Below are 16410 nucleotides of genomic sequence, written 5' to 3' on the forward strand. Positions count from 1 at the left end.
CTCTAATTCAACGTTAATCGTTGTTATCATACGTAATCGTACATTCATCGTGAAGCGTTATTGGTCGTTTTAATTCTACGTAAAATGTTATTTGTCATCCCAAATTCAACATCAAGCGTTAACGAATCATTCTTCATTACGCCTAATTTTGCCTTTCAAAGTGCAGGAAAATGCGTAATTGAAGGTTTAAAAATACAAAATTACAAAATACAGAATGCCCCCGGACCCCCTACATTGCTCGCGCCTTTGGCGCTCGACTCGCGCTTTTGCGCTCGGTCCCTTCGGCTCTAGCCATGCAGCACCAGTTTTCCGTCAATTACCGGAAGTTTGTGTAGAGTTACAGAATTTTTTTAACGAATCCGTCAACCTTGAGAGACAAAATTAACAAAAATCTTGAGTAAAAATATGAAAACATCAGAAGGACCGACAAACACTCTCATCACCATGATTTGCCTCTCAAAATGAAGGAAATTGCGTTTTTGAAGGATTATGAAATTCTTAATTTCCCGGGGAGCATCCCCCCGGACCCCCTTAGATTGCGGGCGCCTTCGGCGCTCCCCTCTCAAAATCCTTCGGTAAAACTAGGCGGACGGAAAAAAGTGAAGCAGGGTAGAGCCTTGGCCGACGTCGACTCCCCTTTATTTGTGGACGCACTCCGGGACCAGGGTAGGTGGGAAACACAGGGAACACATACCTTTAATGCGTGCTTCATTACACATTACACGTAAGGTATACGTAATTTTGTCAGTGATCACCTTTTCTCACAAAGCGAGATACCAAATCTAGTGCAGCTCGAAAAAAAAGTCTGTCAATTTACCGTTAAGCGTTGCACCGTCCTGAATTTACCGTTAAGCATTATCGGCCCTGCTGAATTTACCGTTAACCGTTGCCACCCCCCCCCCAGACCCTCATTCTACTTGATTTGGCCGATACTACTATGTATACTAGTATTACAGTATGTTTTTATGTTCTCGACTATGTGGTCGTACTATCAATGAAAAATAAACGTAAGTAGTTGTAGGTGTTATTCGATGTCCGTACTCGTTTGATATTTATCTTAGTCTGTAAACAACTTAAAATTTAACAACTTAAAAGCCTTCTAAGGCCTTCTGAGCGTCACTGGGTGAGTGAGGGAGAGTTGTGACCTAATTGCCCTCCGACCCCATATGAGCCCATGTTTACGGCTCAGTCGTGGACTTTGTCCCCAGCTGACATTTTGCAGAGTGCACTTAAGCGTGATCCACGCCCGAACAACTGAAGACGCCATGGACGTCAGACAGTACCTGTCACGGATACGTTACCATGGCGACAGTAGCCCCACCCTGGATAACCTGCGCGCCATCTACCAGGCACACATGCTGACCGTCCCTTTCGAGAACCTCAGGTACACCTCACAGTGTGGGTACACCTGAACCTAGGAGATCCTTCTTTTGGTACAGCAGAGTCAAACGAGGCACGTTTGGAGACGTTTACTGTGGCCTGTGTCCCAGATAAAAACGTACCTGGCCTGTATGATGAGCTGCAGACCAGTTGCTAACTAGTGGTTACGAAAGTTTTGTTTTTGGGTGGCCGAACTGTGGTTTTGTGTAGAAGATTGACAGCACGTGGGTGGGAGAAGATTGATAGGCTAAATAAAAAAGCAAGTGGCCGATTGAGGATGCTCGCGTTTTTAAGCCAAGCACATACACACACCTAGTCAACCCTACTCTTCCTCTTCTAGATAAAGTGTGTTCTTTAGTGCAAAGGTTTGATGCTTTAGCAAGGCTAATGCTTGAATTCGTAACCTAAGTCTCTATGTGGAGGCCGCTGGCCGCTAGCCATATTGTCACAAATATATTGTTCTAAAGGTCTTCATTCATTCATTCATTCATTCATTCACTCATTCTATTACTACGTTGCACTGACCTCATGATCCAAATGTTAAAAGATACCTCGATATTCCTCCATACAGCATCCTCTGTGGAGAAGAGATCGTACTTGATCTTCAGCTTCTCTACAACAAGATTGTGGTGAAGAGACGAGGAGGGTTCTGTTACGAGTGTAACGGTCTGTTCGCCTGGCTGCTCGGTCAGCTCGGCTTCAAACTCAAAACGGTGTCGGCGCAGGTGTGGACCGCCGAGAAAGAGGAATTCACGTCCGAGTTGTCCCATGTTATTAACGTAGTGAGTATAGATGGCGAGAGCTGGGTTACCGATGTGGGTTACGGCTGTGTGTTCCGTACACCCATCCGTTTGGTAGCAGACCAGGAGCATCCTGACATCACTGGGACATACAGGTAACAATATTTACATGTCATGTAGCAAGACAAGCCCCCAAAATGACACAAGTACTGCTATTTTGGCGTTAGTAGATCAAATAAGTTAATTAGATTAATAGGAAACATGACCCCTGGCCTGACGTGACCCAGAGGTCATCTGTTGTTTTCACATCAGATATTAAACGGCTTCATCAAAAATTAATATAAACTGGGGTGTGTCCCCCTAATTTAGGGTTACGCTAAATTAGGGTTATCGTAATCCTAAAATAGGGTTAGCGTAACCCTAAATTAGGGGGGCACACCCCAGTTTATTATAGGTCACAATTCGATTCTGCAAGGACATTCTACAGAGCTCCTTGGATTCTGCGCACCCTCAACTCTAGCGACCTTCTCTTTAAGGAAATAATTCTAAAGCCAAAACACTGTGTTTGCAAATGTTTGTAAACTACATGAACGCACTTTGTATTTCGTCCTGAAGGCTTCAACAAGAGGGTGATACGTGGTTCCTACAGCGAAAGAGCAAAGCACGGCTGGATGCTGACAACTACGAAGCGGTTCCTGGCGGAATTCAGAAGGACGACATGGCAGAATCTGGCGAGTGGACGGTGATGTACAAGTTCACTTTACAAGAACACGAACTGCAAGACTTCTCCGAGATGTGCACCTGGACACAGCGGTTTTCTTCCTTCACCGAACGACCATTGTGCGTGCTCCACCTAGCGGACGGTGTGGTCACCTACACCGGAAGGAAGCTCATCACAACACGTTACTACAACACACATCTCACCAAGACTACCACAGTTCTGGATAGTGACAATGACATTTTGAAGGTTCTGTGGGACACGTTTGGAATCAGATTGGAAAATCCTCTTGTAATAAAAGAGTGAGTAAGGTTTCTCAAGTGCACAAAGTGGTCTCAAACGTGTTGTTTTTTTCTGTCAACGTTATAGCTAAAACGGTTACCGAAAATTATATATAAACAGATTGCCTACCCCTACGGGAAAGGGCTTGCTATTATTAAAGCAGGGCACGGTCAACGCTGAACTGTTAAATTTTTAAAATGTAGCTGCTTTGTTATAAAAGGACATTCCCTATATAATGTCCTTGGTTATATTCGAGTAAGCGACCAGTTTGCTGAATTACTAGTGAGGCAGCAATTACGCTTTCGGTAAAATGTACCTGATTACACACTGCGCTTAACTTGAGCGACTGGCCTACAGATTACGTGGAATTAAACGGCTGGCCGTGCTCTGCGTAAAAGGAATGCAGTTCTTCTATCATGGAGGATCAGGATGGAGCTTATGAGGGTGCGGCTCAGGTTGTGTTTTTTTCGAACAGTAAGCGTATATTTACACACACAGACATCCCTTACGTCCTAACTCGAGTTCTCCGATAGTGAAGTGAGTTTTCTTCCATATTTCCTTTTTATTGTGCTTTATACATGTAGAGACAAAGGCCCTTTGGAGAGCAGGTGGCCTCTTGGTGTTTGGGTTACGTCACCAAAGAGGTGTATTGCGCAATATCAGACTATACTAATAAATTGCGCTCCAGTTGCAGTCTAGAAGGTTGAGTATAATATCGATCTAAACAGTGTTTTATATACAAGAAAAGAAACACGAGATTTGAGGAGTTTTCGGTTCAGGTCAAGTAATTTGTAAAGAGTATTCCGTGTCAAAGAATATGATGTGCTCTCCCTGTTGTAAAAATGGTTTTGCCCATCGGGGTCATAGTTGACGTCACTCCCAAACAAAGATCAGCTGATTTGCTCGGCGAGCTGCGACACAAAGTCTAACCTTAAGCAAACCATACCCAACCAAAATGTCGCCGGTTTTCGCCTTGGAGTTGGTTTTCTTCGCCTGTATTCTACTCCACGTGAAAGCCGAGACAAAATCTGACTTCCTAAGCGCCAGAGCCAACTTGTTGTCGCTGGAGCACGGGCTGAAGACGGGGGGAGACCTGACGTTGGACGATGCGGAGGAGGCGGTGAACAAAGTCCTGATGGCGCTGAAGGTTCGGGAACTGGACTCGGCGCTCGGCTCGGGCAGCTTCCCGCCGTCTCAGCACTTCTTCCACGCCAAGTCCGCGATAGAGCAGAGCCAAGTGTTCAAGTTCATCAGGAAGATGCCAAAAGGTAAAGTTGTGGTGGTGCTTTTTAGTCTCCAACAGGCACCTTGGGATGTCCGGAAAACAGCAGGGAATCATTATTTGGCAGGTCTATTTGAACCCTACGCATTATGCCCACTTGGTATAAAGAGTGATTTTTCAGAAGTGTATGTAACTCCTCTGGCTAACCACTGTGGCAAATCATCACTTAGCCAATTTCTCTTTTTACTGCAACACAAGGAGTCTGGGGGAGATTATTGTCGTTTATTAATTCATATTTTTAAAGAAATAGATATTGATTAATCTTATAACGTCTTTAATTGGGAACCGGTTTGTGATCTTAGGAGACTTTCTCTGTATTACAGCAAATGTGAATACAAGTGATTTTCTCTCTATAAAGCATAATTTGGTAACAGATAAGTTCTCTTAAAATTGAATTTATTGTACATGTATTACATAGCTGGTAAGCCAGTTCATGGTTTGAACTGCATGTGTAGAAGGTCAAAGGTGAAGGCCCTTAAACTTTTAAACAGTTCTTGCCTAGACAATGCAGGATACTGTACCATGTCCAGACATGTTTTATTTATGTCTCACATGCCTTCAACATTGACATGTTACCTAATCTCCAAGCAGATCTTTTGTTGGGGGTAAGACAGTATCAAATTGGCCAGTCTGTAACCATTTCCCCACCCAATTTGATACTGTCTTTAATACCCCCACCAAAAGATCTGCTTGGAGATTAATGTTACCCACAATGCATTACACTGTTTATCTTTTCATCTCATTCATGGTCCAATTACAATGTATCTATAATACTGTGATTCCAGATTGTTCACAGTACATTTTGTACGTACGTTTATGATCACTGTTTTGACGTACACATCTTAACCATGAATTTATGATTACAATTATCAAATCATTTAACATTATCTTTCGCCTCCTCCCTGTACTTACTGCCACTGCAGCACTGTGAAGATTAATTTCTGTGAACTTGTCCATTATCCTCAGGCCATGAAATTTTACTACCATGTAGACAATGATGTCAATGGCTGTACTTCCCCTTATGATTTGTTTATACTGGTGAACAGGTGCTGCCCTCCACCTACATGATGACTCCCTGGCAGACCTGACCTGGCTGGTGAAGAATGCCACCTACCGGCCGGACTGCTTTATGTGCCTGAACCGACAGGGGGCGCTGCAGTTCCACTTCTCCAGCAGCTGGCCGAAGCACGACCCCAACTGTAACTGGAGACGCGTCAATAACACCAGGATTGAGACGGGAAATGCCACCAAGTTTGATGCAGAGTATGATGATGTTCATCACTTTTACCTTACATGCACTAGTACTGGTACCGTAAATTAATTTACTCTTGCAGAGAGTTGGTTTCCAGGAAGGAGTGGAAAGAATTTTTTGGCGTGTTTTAATTTGTGGTGGCAATCACGCTGTAGCTCAAAAGTACAGGTATTCATTGTGTCATGACGTCTTTGGTAGAGGGACACCACGAAAACTGGGAAAATAAATCTACTGCAAACATTTCAAGAGTTACAGTACGTCTATTGCATTTGCTTTAATGTGTGTGGCATAAATGTGACAAGTTTGTCTTCATATTTCAGATTGGTGGCTAACATGTCTCTAGTCAGAGAGGACCCTAAGGTGGCATACCCAACTCAGGATGCAGTCTGGAAGGCATTTGAAGGAGCCCTCACCGTGGCTAATGGCCTTATATTCTACAGTCCAGTCTTCAAGGCTTACTTCTATGAGGCACTTAGGGAGTTCTATGAGGACAATGTGCAGTATATCGAGTTGAGAGGACTATTACCAAAAGTGAGTTAAAGTGTATGTTTGATAGTGAAAACGAGTTACTTTTTTTACCAAATAAAACAAACTTTTAGAGAAAAACAAGGTTTAGTATTCACTTTGCATTAGTAGGTTGTGGAATTCAATCCCTGGCCTAGTCATACCACAGACTTGAAAAAATGGTACATACTGCTTTCTCTGTTTAGCACTCAGTATTTGGAAAAGAGTACAGGAGTTGGACACTTTTTTTACTTTGACAATGTACATAATGAATAACTCTTGTTGTTGTGTGTTCAGATCTATGAGTTGGATGGTACCACTCATGATGAGGCGTGGGTGGTGGCAGCTTACAAAGAAGTCACAGAGCAGTTTGTGAAGGACCATCCAGACTTCTCAGGAGCAAAATTCATCTACTCAAGTATCAGGTAAGAGAAGTATCCTCTGATCTCAAGAAGTCTACCAGGTGTATGGTACCAAACCTACAAACAGAATAACTTTCAGCACCATGGACAGACACAGTCTGTCATCATGAGCAAAAGAAACTTTCCTTACATCAAATCCTATTCTAATGACCTGAATTTGTTTAGTAAGGATACCCCTACTATACTTTTGAAAACAATTTTCACTCAAGAAAATATACCTTTTTACTTTTTTAGGGACTGTTTTGAGATAATAGTGGATGAGGGTGAGCCCAAGAAAAATAGGTTTCTGGCATTCTGATCCATGTTTCTTGATTTTAATATTGTGTTTGATGACTATGCATTCAAAAAATAAGAAATATACAATTTATCATTTTTGTGTCTCTCTTCACTATTGTTGTTGTTGTTGTCGTTTCTAGTCTCAGCTCTTCTTTGTCTTCTTCTCCTCGGGTCACCATTCACTGCTACACTCTTCCCTTCCAGTACTCCCCACATGCCCTTCCACTGGGGGTCAGGGCTTCCAGGTCCTCCTTCGAGCAGGGTTCGGGCAGGAGGGGGCAGACAAGAAGATGTCTCATAGTCTGCTCCTGCCCACAGTCACCTGCAGCTCTTCTTTGTGAGATGTGATCACATCTTCTCTTCTTCTCTCATGTGCATTTATAATTACTCCTCCCTCTGTGCACTTCTGTTGTTGCTCTATAGGGCCTTTAATGAAAGTGACATTGCCAAAGATGTGGCGAAGGCTGTGAAGTTGCGAGCGATGTTCCCGTCGTTCTTCGCGGGGTACGACCTGGTTGGACAGGAGGACCCCGGTCACCCGCTGGTGTACTTCCTGGACACCCTCCTCCAGCCTGGTCAGCAGAACCCACCGGTCAACCTGCCGTACTTCTTCCATGCAGGAGAAACAGGTACATTGTAATATCAATTTTTTTTTAAATTTCATTTTATTTTTGCTTCATATATCATGCTTCGTATGGTCCATATATCTACATTATTAAGAAAACAACATACAAATGTAGCACATTGGCAGAACATACCGCACCTGTGCAAAACTCAAATTTTCACGGTTTTCATTGGATATTTGGTCAACGTTGCATCAGAATTTTGCCTGTTGCAGATGATATCTTTTCTGACATAACATTTGAAAACCACAGACAGGATGTTATAACCTTATATACGCAAATATGACCTTATATGATACGTTCTAATTTTACACATCATGTGTTTGACAGACTGGGAGGGGATGGCTGTGGATGACAACATACTGGACGCCATCCTGCTGAACACATCGCGTATCGGACACGGCTTCGCGCTCACAAAACATCCTGTCGCCATGGAGTTGGCAAGGAAGAAAGGCATTCCCATTGAGGTGTGCCCCATATCAAACCAGGTCAGTTTTGTGGTAACCGTAATTTGTACAGTAGAAACCAGTTAATTGCAAAAAAAAACTGCCAGCTGCACAAAGGATTGTGAAATCCCAAGTCGTATGATAGATCAATCCCCCTAGTGGCTCGTTATCAAACTGCAGATGGCACACATGTAAAGGTCTGGGGAAGCTAGACTCTGCATTGCCAGAACTTAGCTTTTGTGAATGTGTAGGGATCTTAAAGATATGAGAGAGAATGAGTTTACCAAGTCACCCTGCTCAAATATACAAAGGTAATACCTTCTCCATCTGTCATGCAGGTGTTAAAACTGGTTGACGACCTGCGGGACCATCCAGTGTCCTTCCTCCTGGCCCAAGGTCACCCTGTGGTCATCAGTGCAGATGACCCTTCCGTGTGGGGAGCCAGGGGTTTGTCCTACGACTTCTACCAGGCCTTCATGGCCATGGGTGGAGTCGATGCTGACCTCGCGTTCTTAAAGAAACTGGCGCTGGACTCTCTAAGGTATGTCTTAGTAACCTGATTTGTTACCTTCATGAAAATGGAAGTATTTTTTTGGGTGTGTCTGTCTGTGTGTATGTATGTGTTTCCAGATATTTGTGGTCAACATACATTGTAACTTATTTGGTTTGGTTGTGAGAAGTTTCTTGTTAATGTGACATGTACAATGACCTTTCTTAGTTGTTTTTTAAAGACAGTCTTGATTAATTAAACCCATCAATCACTGAAATTGTGTTTTAATTAGTAAAACATAATTGAAAGGAAGGGAGTGTTTCACACTACACAGAGTAGTACAAATGTTTTGTATTTGCATACAGGTATAGCAGTATGTCAGAGGACGAAAAGTCAAAGGCCATGGAGCTGTTCCAACAGAAGTGGAAATCGTTCCTCCATGATGTCCTTTCCAATGGCATCTGAAGGTCAAACAACACCTCAGCATCCCTAGGTGCAATGTCAGCCAAATGAAGGGGTTTGTAACAAACATAGTAAATGTATACAAGTGCGGGAATTTTTTTCTGCAACATATATTCTGATATGCCACCCTAGAGGTGCCATTATGTGTATTGTCATGAAAATGACAGTTCTCTGTACTACAATGTATGTGCAGTGACGTGTAGAACAAAAATATATCACGGAGAAAAATGACAAAAGAGATATTTTAGCTTTTACAATTGTATTGTTATGGTATAATATTAGGTCAATTTGTTGATGGAACCTGTAGAAATACTGACTATCGGAAAAGAGATATTATTATTTAAAATGGCATTATGGAGTCCCATGGAGTTTTAGATGAAGTACTAATAGTCTACCTTAAATATGTCTTTTTAACAAAGTTACTGACTGCTATGAATGACCAATGCAATACAAGTAGAGTGTAAAGAGTAATTTTAACAACATGGTGCAGGTTCACTTTTAAAAACATTCATGTATTGTAACTGATCTATTGTTTGAAATTACCACTATTGGTTCATGTTTTTGTGCACTAATGGCACTTGTGCAAAGAGCATTCCTGTATAACAAAAGAAAGATGTAACAAATATACAGTATGTAATATTGCATAGAGTCCTTCCTGATATTGTATATGGTGAAACTAACATTGTAAATGTGGAATACACTTTCCAAGTTAGCTTTGTGTTAATGTTATTCTTGTTACATGTAATGTTACTTACAGGATGGAAGTATTGTTTTGAGCTGTGTTGCTTAAGAGGAAGTTTGTATGTAATATATTATGTTTTATAAAACTTAAACTTTGTTGTAATTGTGGATTCAAAAAAGCATATTCCACTAACTTGGGAAGGCAGTGGGTAACAAAAAGGACATGGAGGGTTTAACGTTACATCACATATTCCCTTCCACATACATTCACCAAAATCTAAAACACTGAAGTCTGAAATCTCCTTTTTCTTTTGTTTCTTTTTTTTTTGTAGCGTGTAATTTGTCCTTAGTTTCCAAATAAACCGAGAAAGGTAAACATTTAGGTAGGGACTTACCAGCGTTATAGCAAGTTAAAGGCTGTCATAAACAAAGGAGTGAAAGGCAACAAGAGCAGCCATTGAAGTCAAACTGCTAAACAACTTTCACACAGTTCCGTTAATTTATTTCTTAAAGACTAAAGCAGATCTTTGACATGGGTACGTCTCCAATAGTGTGTGGTCAGGCGTGTGCGCTCTGTATCTTCTTCTGATGTCTTTCTACGGGTCACTTCAAAAGAACGCCCCAGAACGTATCTTTGTTGTGGTTTAAAAAAGCGTGACGTCAATTCACATCAAGGTCATGCCCTTACCCGTGTGTTTTTCCCCTGAAACTCAGATTGCACACCATCTGTGCTTGCTTTCTGCTGAAGTGTCTATATCAGTGTACATTTCTACTCTTACCCATAGTTGACCATCAAAATAGATTTCCAGAAGAGGACGCACTCTCGGTCAAGACGTTTTCTAACTGCTAACAAGTCGTGTTCTGTATCAGCCAAAGGTAAACAAACTGTCAAAAAAGATCTTCTAAATCTCTTCACAATCTTTTCGATCCAGTCAATCAGCTAACCAGTACAGTGAAATATCAAGAAGTTATCCACTCTTAAAGTACGATAGGTGTCCCTGATTCGGGACAAATTAGCACAAAGACTGACTTCAGACACCCACAGAGAGGAAATCAAAGATCCCTATCTGTTTATGTAAGAACCTGTCACAGTTTTCAAGTTACGACAGGTGTTTACCTAACGCCGTGATACATTCACGGCAGCTTGTTAAGAGTGGAAGCCGCCTGAAAGTGATACCTGTCCAACAACAGGCCCGTTAGAGAAGCATAAACAGAAATGGGCACATTAAACAGAAACAGGCCAGACATGGTTTGTGGTCGTACAGTTGACGACTGTACTCCTATTTTCTGCGTTAAAACGCTCCTGCGATGACCCTTATATCTGATTTCTGGCTGTTTTGTTTTACCCACAAGCGTACCCACTATAAATGCAGTCTTTAGTCAACGAAGCGGCCTTCTGATCGCGGATAGGCGGACGCCGCAAGTTTTAGTCCGACAGGCGGGAACACTGGCTACATTTCCGTGCGAAAGAGCGTGGGAAATCTAGTGTTTTAACGTCAACACGCCGTCTGGAGACACACCTGTGTGCGAAACTCGGTTGAGTTGAACGTCGTGAACGTGATGTAGAGGAGTGTTCGTGGGGATTCATTCAACCACTTCTATCAAAGCTGACTCCGTTCACTGAAATGGCGCGCCAAGAACTGTTCGACTTGGAAGTGCTGCGAGTCAACGACGACGACGATGAGACGTCGGGAAAAGTGCCCACCATCAAGGAGGCCCTGTCCCGGCGGCAGCTCAGCGCCGGCCGCACGGCGGACTACAGGCTTCCCGAGGTACCGGCTAGTCTCGGGACCGGGTACCAACTCAACATCCTCACGGCGATGAGAGTGAGAACTTTAGCCAAGAAGGCGGCTGAAAACTCCGAGTCTCTCGTCTTGTGGCACAAGTCGCCCATCTTGAGAAGAATTTACGCCAAGTCTGCTCCGCCGCCAGGCGAGCCTTTAAAGCAGTCAAACGCCTTTAAGAAAGCTGCTACAGAAAAGGCAGAAGAGGGAAGACAGTCCAGTATGACAGTGGATCACGAAATAAGACGAGTGTTCCGAGGATTTGATTTTCGTGACGTGGACGTCAGCAACTTACCAGTGGTGAAGGACATACTGAAAAATGGCGACTCAGAAATGCCGGACGCGAGTGACCACAGTGATACACCAGTGAAGAAACGATTAAGAAAGGACGCTAGATGTGATCATGAGCCACAGAAAAGACACCACGGTACAAACGGTCTTGACGACAAACTTGCGTCTTCATGTGCGCAAGACTGGGACTGGGAGACAACACGGAGTTACAAGACGGACAGGGTCTCAAAGTGGATAGCGAAACATTTCAGACATAGGAGTCACTGGGACGACGTATAAAATACTAGTACTTAACCTAGTTTACACGTGACTCATGGCTGAACCTGTGTATGTTATAATCAACTCTATTATAATTATATATTGTACTGTACATGTAGCCTCGTCTAAATACTCTAGTTACTTGGCGCGGTCACATTCGTCGTAGGGCGTCGCGTCGATCGTACGATTTTGGTGTCGTAACATTTTCAAGCAGGCTGTGACAGAACCAACCACCGACAAGGATCTCGACCAGCTTTCTCCGAAATATGACTGCTGAATTTTGTACGACACATGTACGACTATCCCAAGAATGCCTTACGATCGTATACGACAAATGCGACCGGGTCCTTAGTAACGATTACCAATCGAATAACTGACCACCATTATGTCAATAATCAGTGTAATGTAGCTAGGACGTTCTGCCGCCTCTCAGGCGAATTGTTATACAATAGTTACTAACCTACTTTATGGTTAAACTTGGAAAACTTGTTGCATGATACGATTCCACACGTGTGCATATATATTTGACAATATGATTTGCATATACAGTAGCCATTTGCCCGATCCCACAGAAGGCAATAATGAATACGATAGCAAATTGTGTAACTTTCTTTGATTTCAAAATTTTGTATTCAGCCAGTAATTACACTTTACATCGTACAGACATTTATCTCTTTGAATGTACTTATTTCACATTATCTAGCACATGACCATAAATTGTGTACCTTTTATGAATAAGGATCGTCAGGAATATACTAAAAATAAGTTCTCAAGCATGTGTTTCTTCATCCTTTCTACGTGGCGTACACAGATAGATATACGTAACCCTATCAGTCAGATTTGATTTTATTCTCCGCCACAGTCCACACACCTGCCGCTAGCTCTCCTGACACAAAGCAGTTACGTCACCATAGGGTCAAAGTTCAGCCGCAGGTGGGAGTTTATTTGAGGTCAGGTGTGATGAGGAAGCACATGACGATCACGACCTGGGCAGAGTCCTTCCGTGTTCTTGTAGAGGGGACAGAGTGTTAAAAGACTGGAGATCTGTGACACAACGCCATGATGTTGGGGATAACTGTGCTTCTGGCTATCTGTGCGGCATGTACTGCCCAGGTAAGTATTCCTTCGTCCACTGTTGTCTTGTGTCGTTCTTAAGATGACTCCACAAATTCTCATAGCCAGTTCTGATGGATGACCTTAGATGTATGTGACAAGAATCTCCCATCGTTGCTAGAAGTTTTTGAGTAAGAGACCTATGCCTCTCTGGGATCGTTGTTACGATGTTAAGCCATTTAGCTTGACGGCACATGACACACTGACTGTCACCTGAGTATAACACAACACCTATAACGTTAGAGGTTCATTACACATATAGTTTGAATGTTCATTCTACAGTTAAGCCTAAAGCTAAGCAATAACTCAATGTTATGTCGTCTCATCAAAGTTACACTCTACACTGAATTATTACAAAACCATAGCTTCAACTACCCAAGTCAGACCATTAAGGCGTAGGACAATCCCAGAACAGATCTGTCATCTTCATCCCATCCAGGTCCCTATCCCCCAGCGGCCCCCAGGGTTCGCCTACGCGGGAGGGATGGCCTCCGCGCCCGTACAGCTGGAGGCCTTCCTGGACCTGATGTGCCCGGACTCCAAGGCCGCCTACCCCGTCATGAAACAGGTGGCCACGGCATACGGGAGCAGCACACTCCGGTTCACGGCACACATGTTCCCGCTTCCCTACCACAGGACGGCCTTCATCTCCGCACAGGTTAGTCCCGACTTACCGACAGACAAATCTCTTGCCTCGTCTTCTTGTCCTCTGTACATGCATTGGAAGAAATGTATTGGAAGAAATGTATTGGAACAAATTGTACCTACAAATGGAACTATCTACAGTCATACAGTAGCCTGGGCGCCATCCTGCAGCTGGTTAGTTTGGATAGCGACTGTCGGAGCGGATGTAAACTAGGTAGGACACGTACCCAGGCTATATCTACCGTGGAAACGTTGGACGAATCGTCTGATGAGAAACCTTCACGGCCAAGTTCGTCTTTTCTACACGCCAAGTGCATTTGATTTAATGTTAGAATCCCTTCGTAGCGTAGCTTTATCTCGCCATATTATTAGCATCTTTGAAACTTTCTATGGCTGTCGTTAAGGGACCGATTGGCTTGCAAGTACGTGTACTAGTGTATCGAAGTTCCGACGAGAATGTACACGGAACAGTTTTGTTAAGGATATACTTTGTCGGTATCCGATGTAACCAAGTGTATCCACTTGTAGGGAACGTTCGTTGCTGCCGAGGCGGGGTCTGACTTGGTGTGGAAGTGGCTGGACACCATCTTTGAGCAGCAGGAGGAATACAAAATCCCCAAAACCAACGACATGTCGGACACGCAGATCATCAAGTCAGTTTTCAAGTTTTCTCTACAGTCTGCATCATAAAACTCTTGTGGACCTTTCTAATTAGATTTCTTCCTTTTTAAAAACACCCACAGGCTAGGCTTTTTTTAAAGTAAACGTTTTGTTCCAACGCAAGAGATTGTTCTCACCTAGAGGTTTCGGCCAGTCACTCTGGTCTTCTTCAATAGACTCTCTCTCAATATTATTTCCTAAAAAGTTATAACAGATATCATTATCATGATGTTTATGAAATTGTCTTCATTCGTGCAGGAAGCTGGCCATGGTAGCAGAGTCTATGGGTATCTCCTCTAAAAACTTCACCATGCAAGTGAACAACGATGAGGACATGGTGTACGAGAATGCGAGAGTCGCCTGGAAGTACGGCTGTATTCGTGAGTATTGGCGGTTCATTCCGGATATTACGACACTGACAGGAAGTGAGGTCAGGGGTCCCAGAAAACGTTATCTTATGTCCTGTCTTGAATACTGTGCTACTAGTATATCATCTCTCTTGCTTTGTTGAAGCAAGTGGTAAAGTGTATATAGACATAATCAGCAAGAAATTCAGTTATAAGTAAAACAAGAAATTCACAATACAAAAATATTTCACAGAGGTATGAGAGCTTCAATTTCTTGTTTTAAGTGAGACTCCAACACTTTGCTATGCATAACTCAACAGAATATGGACTGACTCTCATCACTACTGGGTGTGTAGCTAACTGATGTTGTACCACACCTTACAGGTGGTGTAGCCGGTACGCCATGGTTCCTCCTGAACGGAGTTCCTGTTAACGCCAGCCCAAACTGGACTGTGGCGCAGTGGAAGCAGATCATCGACTCCCTGCTTAAACAACAGGGCGTTTTTGTGAAGGTGAGACATTCTCACAAGCAAACAAAAAGTGGTCCATTAATGATTAAATACATCATTCTACCAGGTATTATTACTCTGTATATCCTCTTGAAAATCTTCTTTAGGCCACACCAATTTAATTTCTTGGTTAATGGATTTTTCCAGAAAAATAATGGAGCGGGCGGGCGAAAAAAAAATAAAAAATAAAAACAGGCCTAGGCATCCTATTATGGCCCAAAATGATAGGAGCCATGAAGTCAACACACCAGGCTGATTCAAAATTTAAACAATGAATTTTTAACTTTTAATGATACCATTGCATTGAAAGATGGAATAACTGTAACAACTAGGATGAAAAGGACTATTATCAACTGTTCAGGGCAAAATATGAGCATTTTGCAGTTGATTCTGAATTTTTATTTTTTTTTTTTTGCAAATCAGAAAAAAATGAAGCGGGCAAATCCGTTAACCAAGAAATCAAATTGGTGTGGCCTTATCAGAGGATGCGTCCTCATGCCGGTTGCAATACTAGTAAATATTACTGTTTTAATTTGTTGGAGTTTTCCATGTTGGATGAAAGGGGTGGCAAAACAGGTGCAATACACTTTGATCTTCTAGGTGGCGCCCCAGTCAAGTACCATGTAACGTTACATTTAGTAGCTTCTTCAATGTGTATTTCAGGAGACCATGGAGGGATCCTCCAACTGCCCGCTCCTTCAGAAAGAGTGCAACTACCTGCCGGGAAAGTATGAGTGCTGCACTAAGGGGGAAGCATGTATTCCCAACGTCGGTTGTAGGTGCTAATGAGAACTTAAAACATCTCCGCCTTACGTAAATGCTTGGACAATATGTAGATTTGACGGAAACGTAAAATATACACCTCACACTAAATCTAATGGTTGACAATGTTACATTTGATTGCTGCTGCTACTTTCTTGCATTAGAATCCTTATGGTTTGCAGGTACAAAAGCCACTATGTCCAAACTAAAGTGTACTAGTCCAGTAGAACTTAAATGCTGATCAAATGAAAATGTTTGTCAGTCTAAAAGTGCAAAATGTAACTATCATTTATAGTTGTTGGCTTCAACATATATACTTTCAATTGTAAAAAAATAATTTGCGGCAAACAAGATCAATCATAATATTGTATCGACTTGAATATGTGCAATGTGTTACTGTGTGCTTCATATAAATTTCTGAAAATAAAGCAACAAGAAGCTTTTGAGATTTCTCTTGGAATTCTTTATGTAACACTTGAAACA

General features: G+C 42.5%; 3 protein-coding genes across 3 annotated transcripts; all 3 read left to right on the plus strand.

Annotated features, from left to right (window-relative positions):
• The first annotated feature begins 1198 nt into the window (after nt 1–1198).
• Nucleotides 1199–3144, plus strand: LOC109466946 (arylamine N-acetyltransferase, pineal gland isozyme NAT-10-like). The gene is made up of 3 exons (XM_019764825.1): nt 1199–1384; nt 1952–2275; nt 2736–3144. The coding sequence occupies exons 1-3, from the start codon at nt 1266–1268 to the stop codon at nt 3142–3144; spliced, it is 852 nt and encodes a 283-aa protein (XP_019620384.1). The 5' UTR covers nt 1199–1265.
• Nucleotides 3145–3989: 845 nt separating this feature from the next.
• LOC109466938 (adenosine deaminase CECR1-like) lies at nt 3990–9866 on the plus strand. Its single transcript, XM_019764814.1, has 8 exons — nt 3990–4388; nt 5449–5665; nt 5975–6185; nt 6456–6583; nt 7280–7485; nt 7810–7967; nt 8264–8466; nt 8781–9866. The coding sequence occupies exons 1-8, from the start codon at nt 4076–4078 to the stop codon at nt 8878–8880; spliced, it is 1536 nt and encodes a 511-aa protein (XP_019620373.1). The 5' UTR covers nt 3990–4075; the 3' UTR covers nt 8881–9866.
• A 2971-nt stretch (nt 9867–12837) lies between these two features.
• LOC109466084 lies at nt 12838–16373 on the plus strand. Its single transcript, XM_019763698.1, has 6 exons — nt 12838–13004; nt 13444–13662; nt 14178–14302; nt 14568–14689; nt 15041–15168; nt 15829–16373. Exons 1-6 carry the CDS (start codon nt 12951–12953, stop codon nt 15949–15951), a joined length of 771 nt encoding a protein of 256 aa, XP_019619257.1. The 5' UTR covers nt 12838–12950; the 3' UTR covers nt 15952–16373.
• The last annotated feature ends 37 nt before the right edge of the window (nt 16374–16410 follow it).

The sequence above is a fragment of the Branchiostoma belcheri genome, unplaced genomic scaffold (assembly GCF_001625305.1).
Source record: "Branchiostoma belcheri isolate BF01 breed outbred unplaced genomic scaffold, Haploidv18h27 scaffold1, whole genome shotgun sequence".
Lineage (NCBI taxonomy): Eukaryota > Metazoa > Chordata > Leptocardii > Amphioxiformes > Branchiostomatidae > Branchiostoma > Branchiostoma belcheri.

Bases quoted from the DNA above. Each gene is read 5' to 3' on its own strand.
- LOC109466946 (XM_019764825.1), top strand. From the start codon at position 1,266: ATGGACGTCAGACAGTACCTGTCACGGATACGTTACCATGGCGACAGT. The intron at 1,385-1,951 runs GTACACCTCACA...TCCTCCATACAG, and splicing joins GTCCCTTTCGAGAACCTCAG to CATCCTCTGTGGAGAAGAGA. The intron at 2,276-2,735 runs GTAACAATATTT...TTCGTCCTGAAG, and splicing joins GACATCACTGGGACATACAG to GCTTCAACAAGAGGGTGATA.
- LOC109466938 (XM_019764814.1), top strand. From the start codon at position 4,076: ATGTCGCCGGTTTTCGCCTTGGAGTTGGTTTTCTTCGCCTGTATTCTA. The intron at 6,186-6,455 runs GTGAGTTAAAGT...TTGTGTGTTCAG, and splicing joins TGAGAGGACTATTACCAAAA to ATCTATGAGTTGGATGGTAC. The intron at 8,467-8,780 runs GTATGTCTTAGT...ATTTGCATACAG, and splicing joins CTGGCGCTGGACTCTCTAAG to GTATAGCAGTATGTCAGAGG.
- LOC109466084 (XM_019763698.1), top strand. From the start codon at position 12,951: ATGATGTTGGGGATAACTGTGCTTCTGGCTATCTGTGCGGCATGTACT. The intron at 14,303-14,567 runs GTCAGTTTTCAA...TCATTCGTGCAG, and splicing joins TCGGACACGCAGATCATCAA to GAAGCTGGCCATGGTAGCAG. The intron at 14,690-15,040 runs GTGAGTATTGGC...CACACCTTACAG, and splicing joins CTGGAAGTACGGCTGTATTC to GTGGTGTAGCCGGTACGCCA.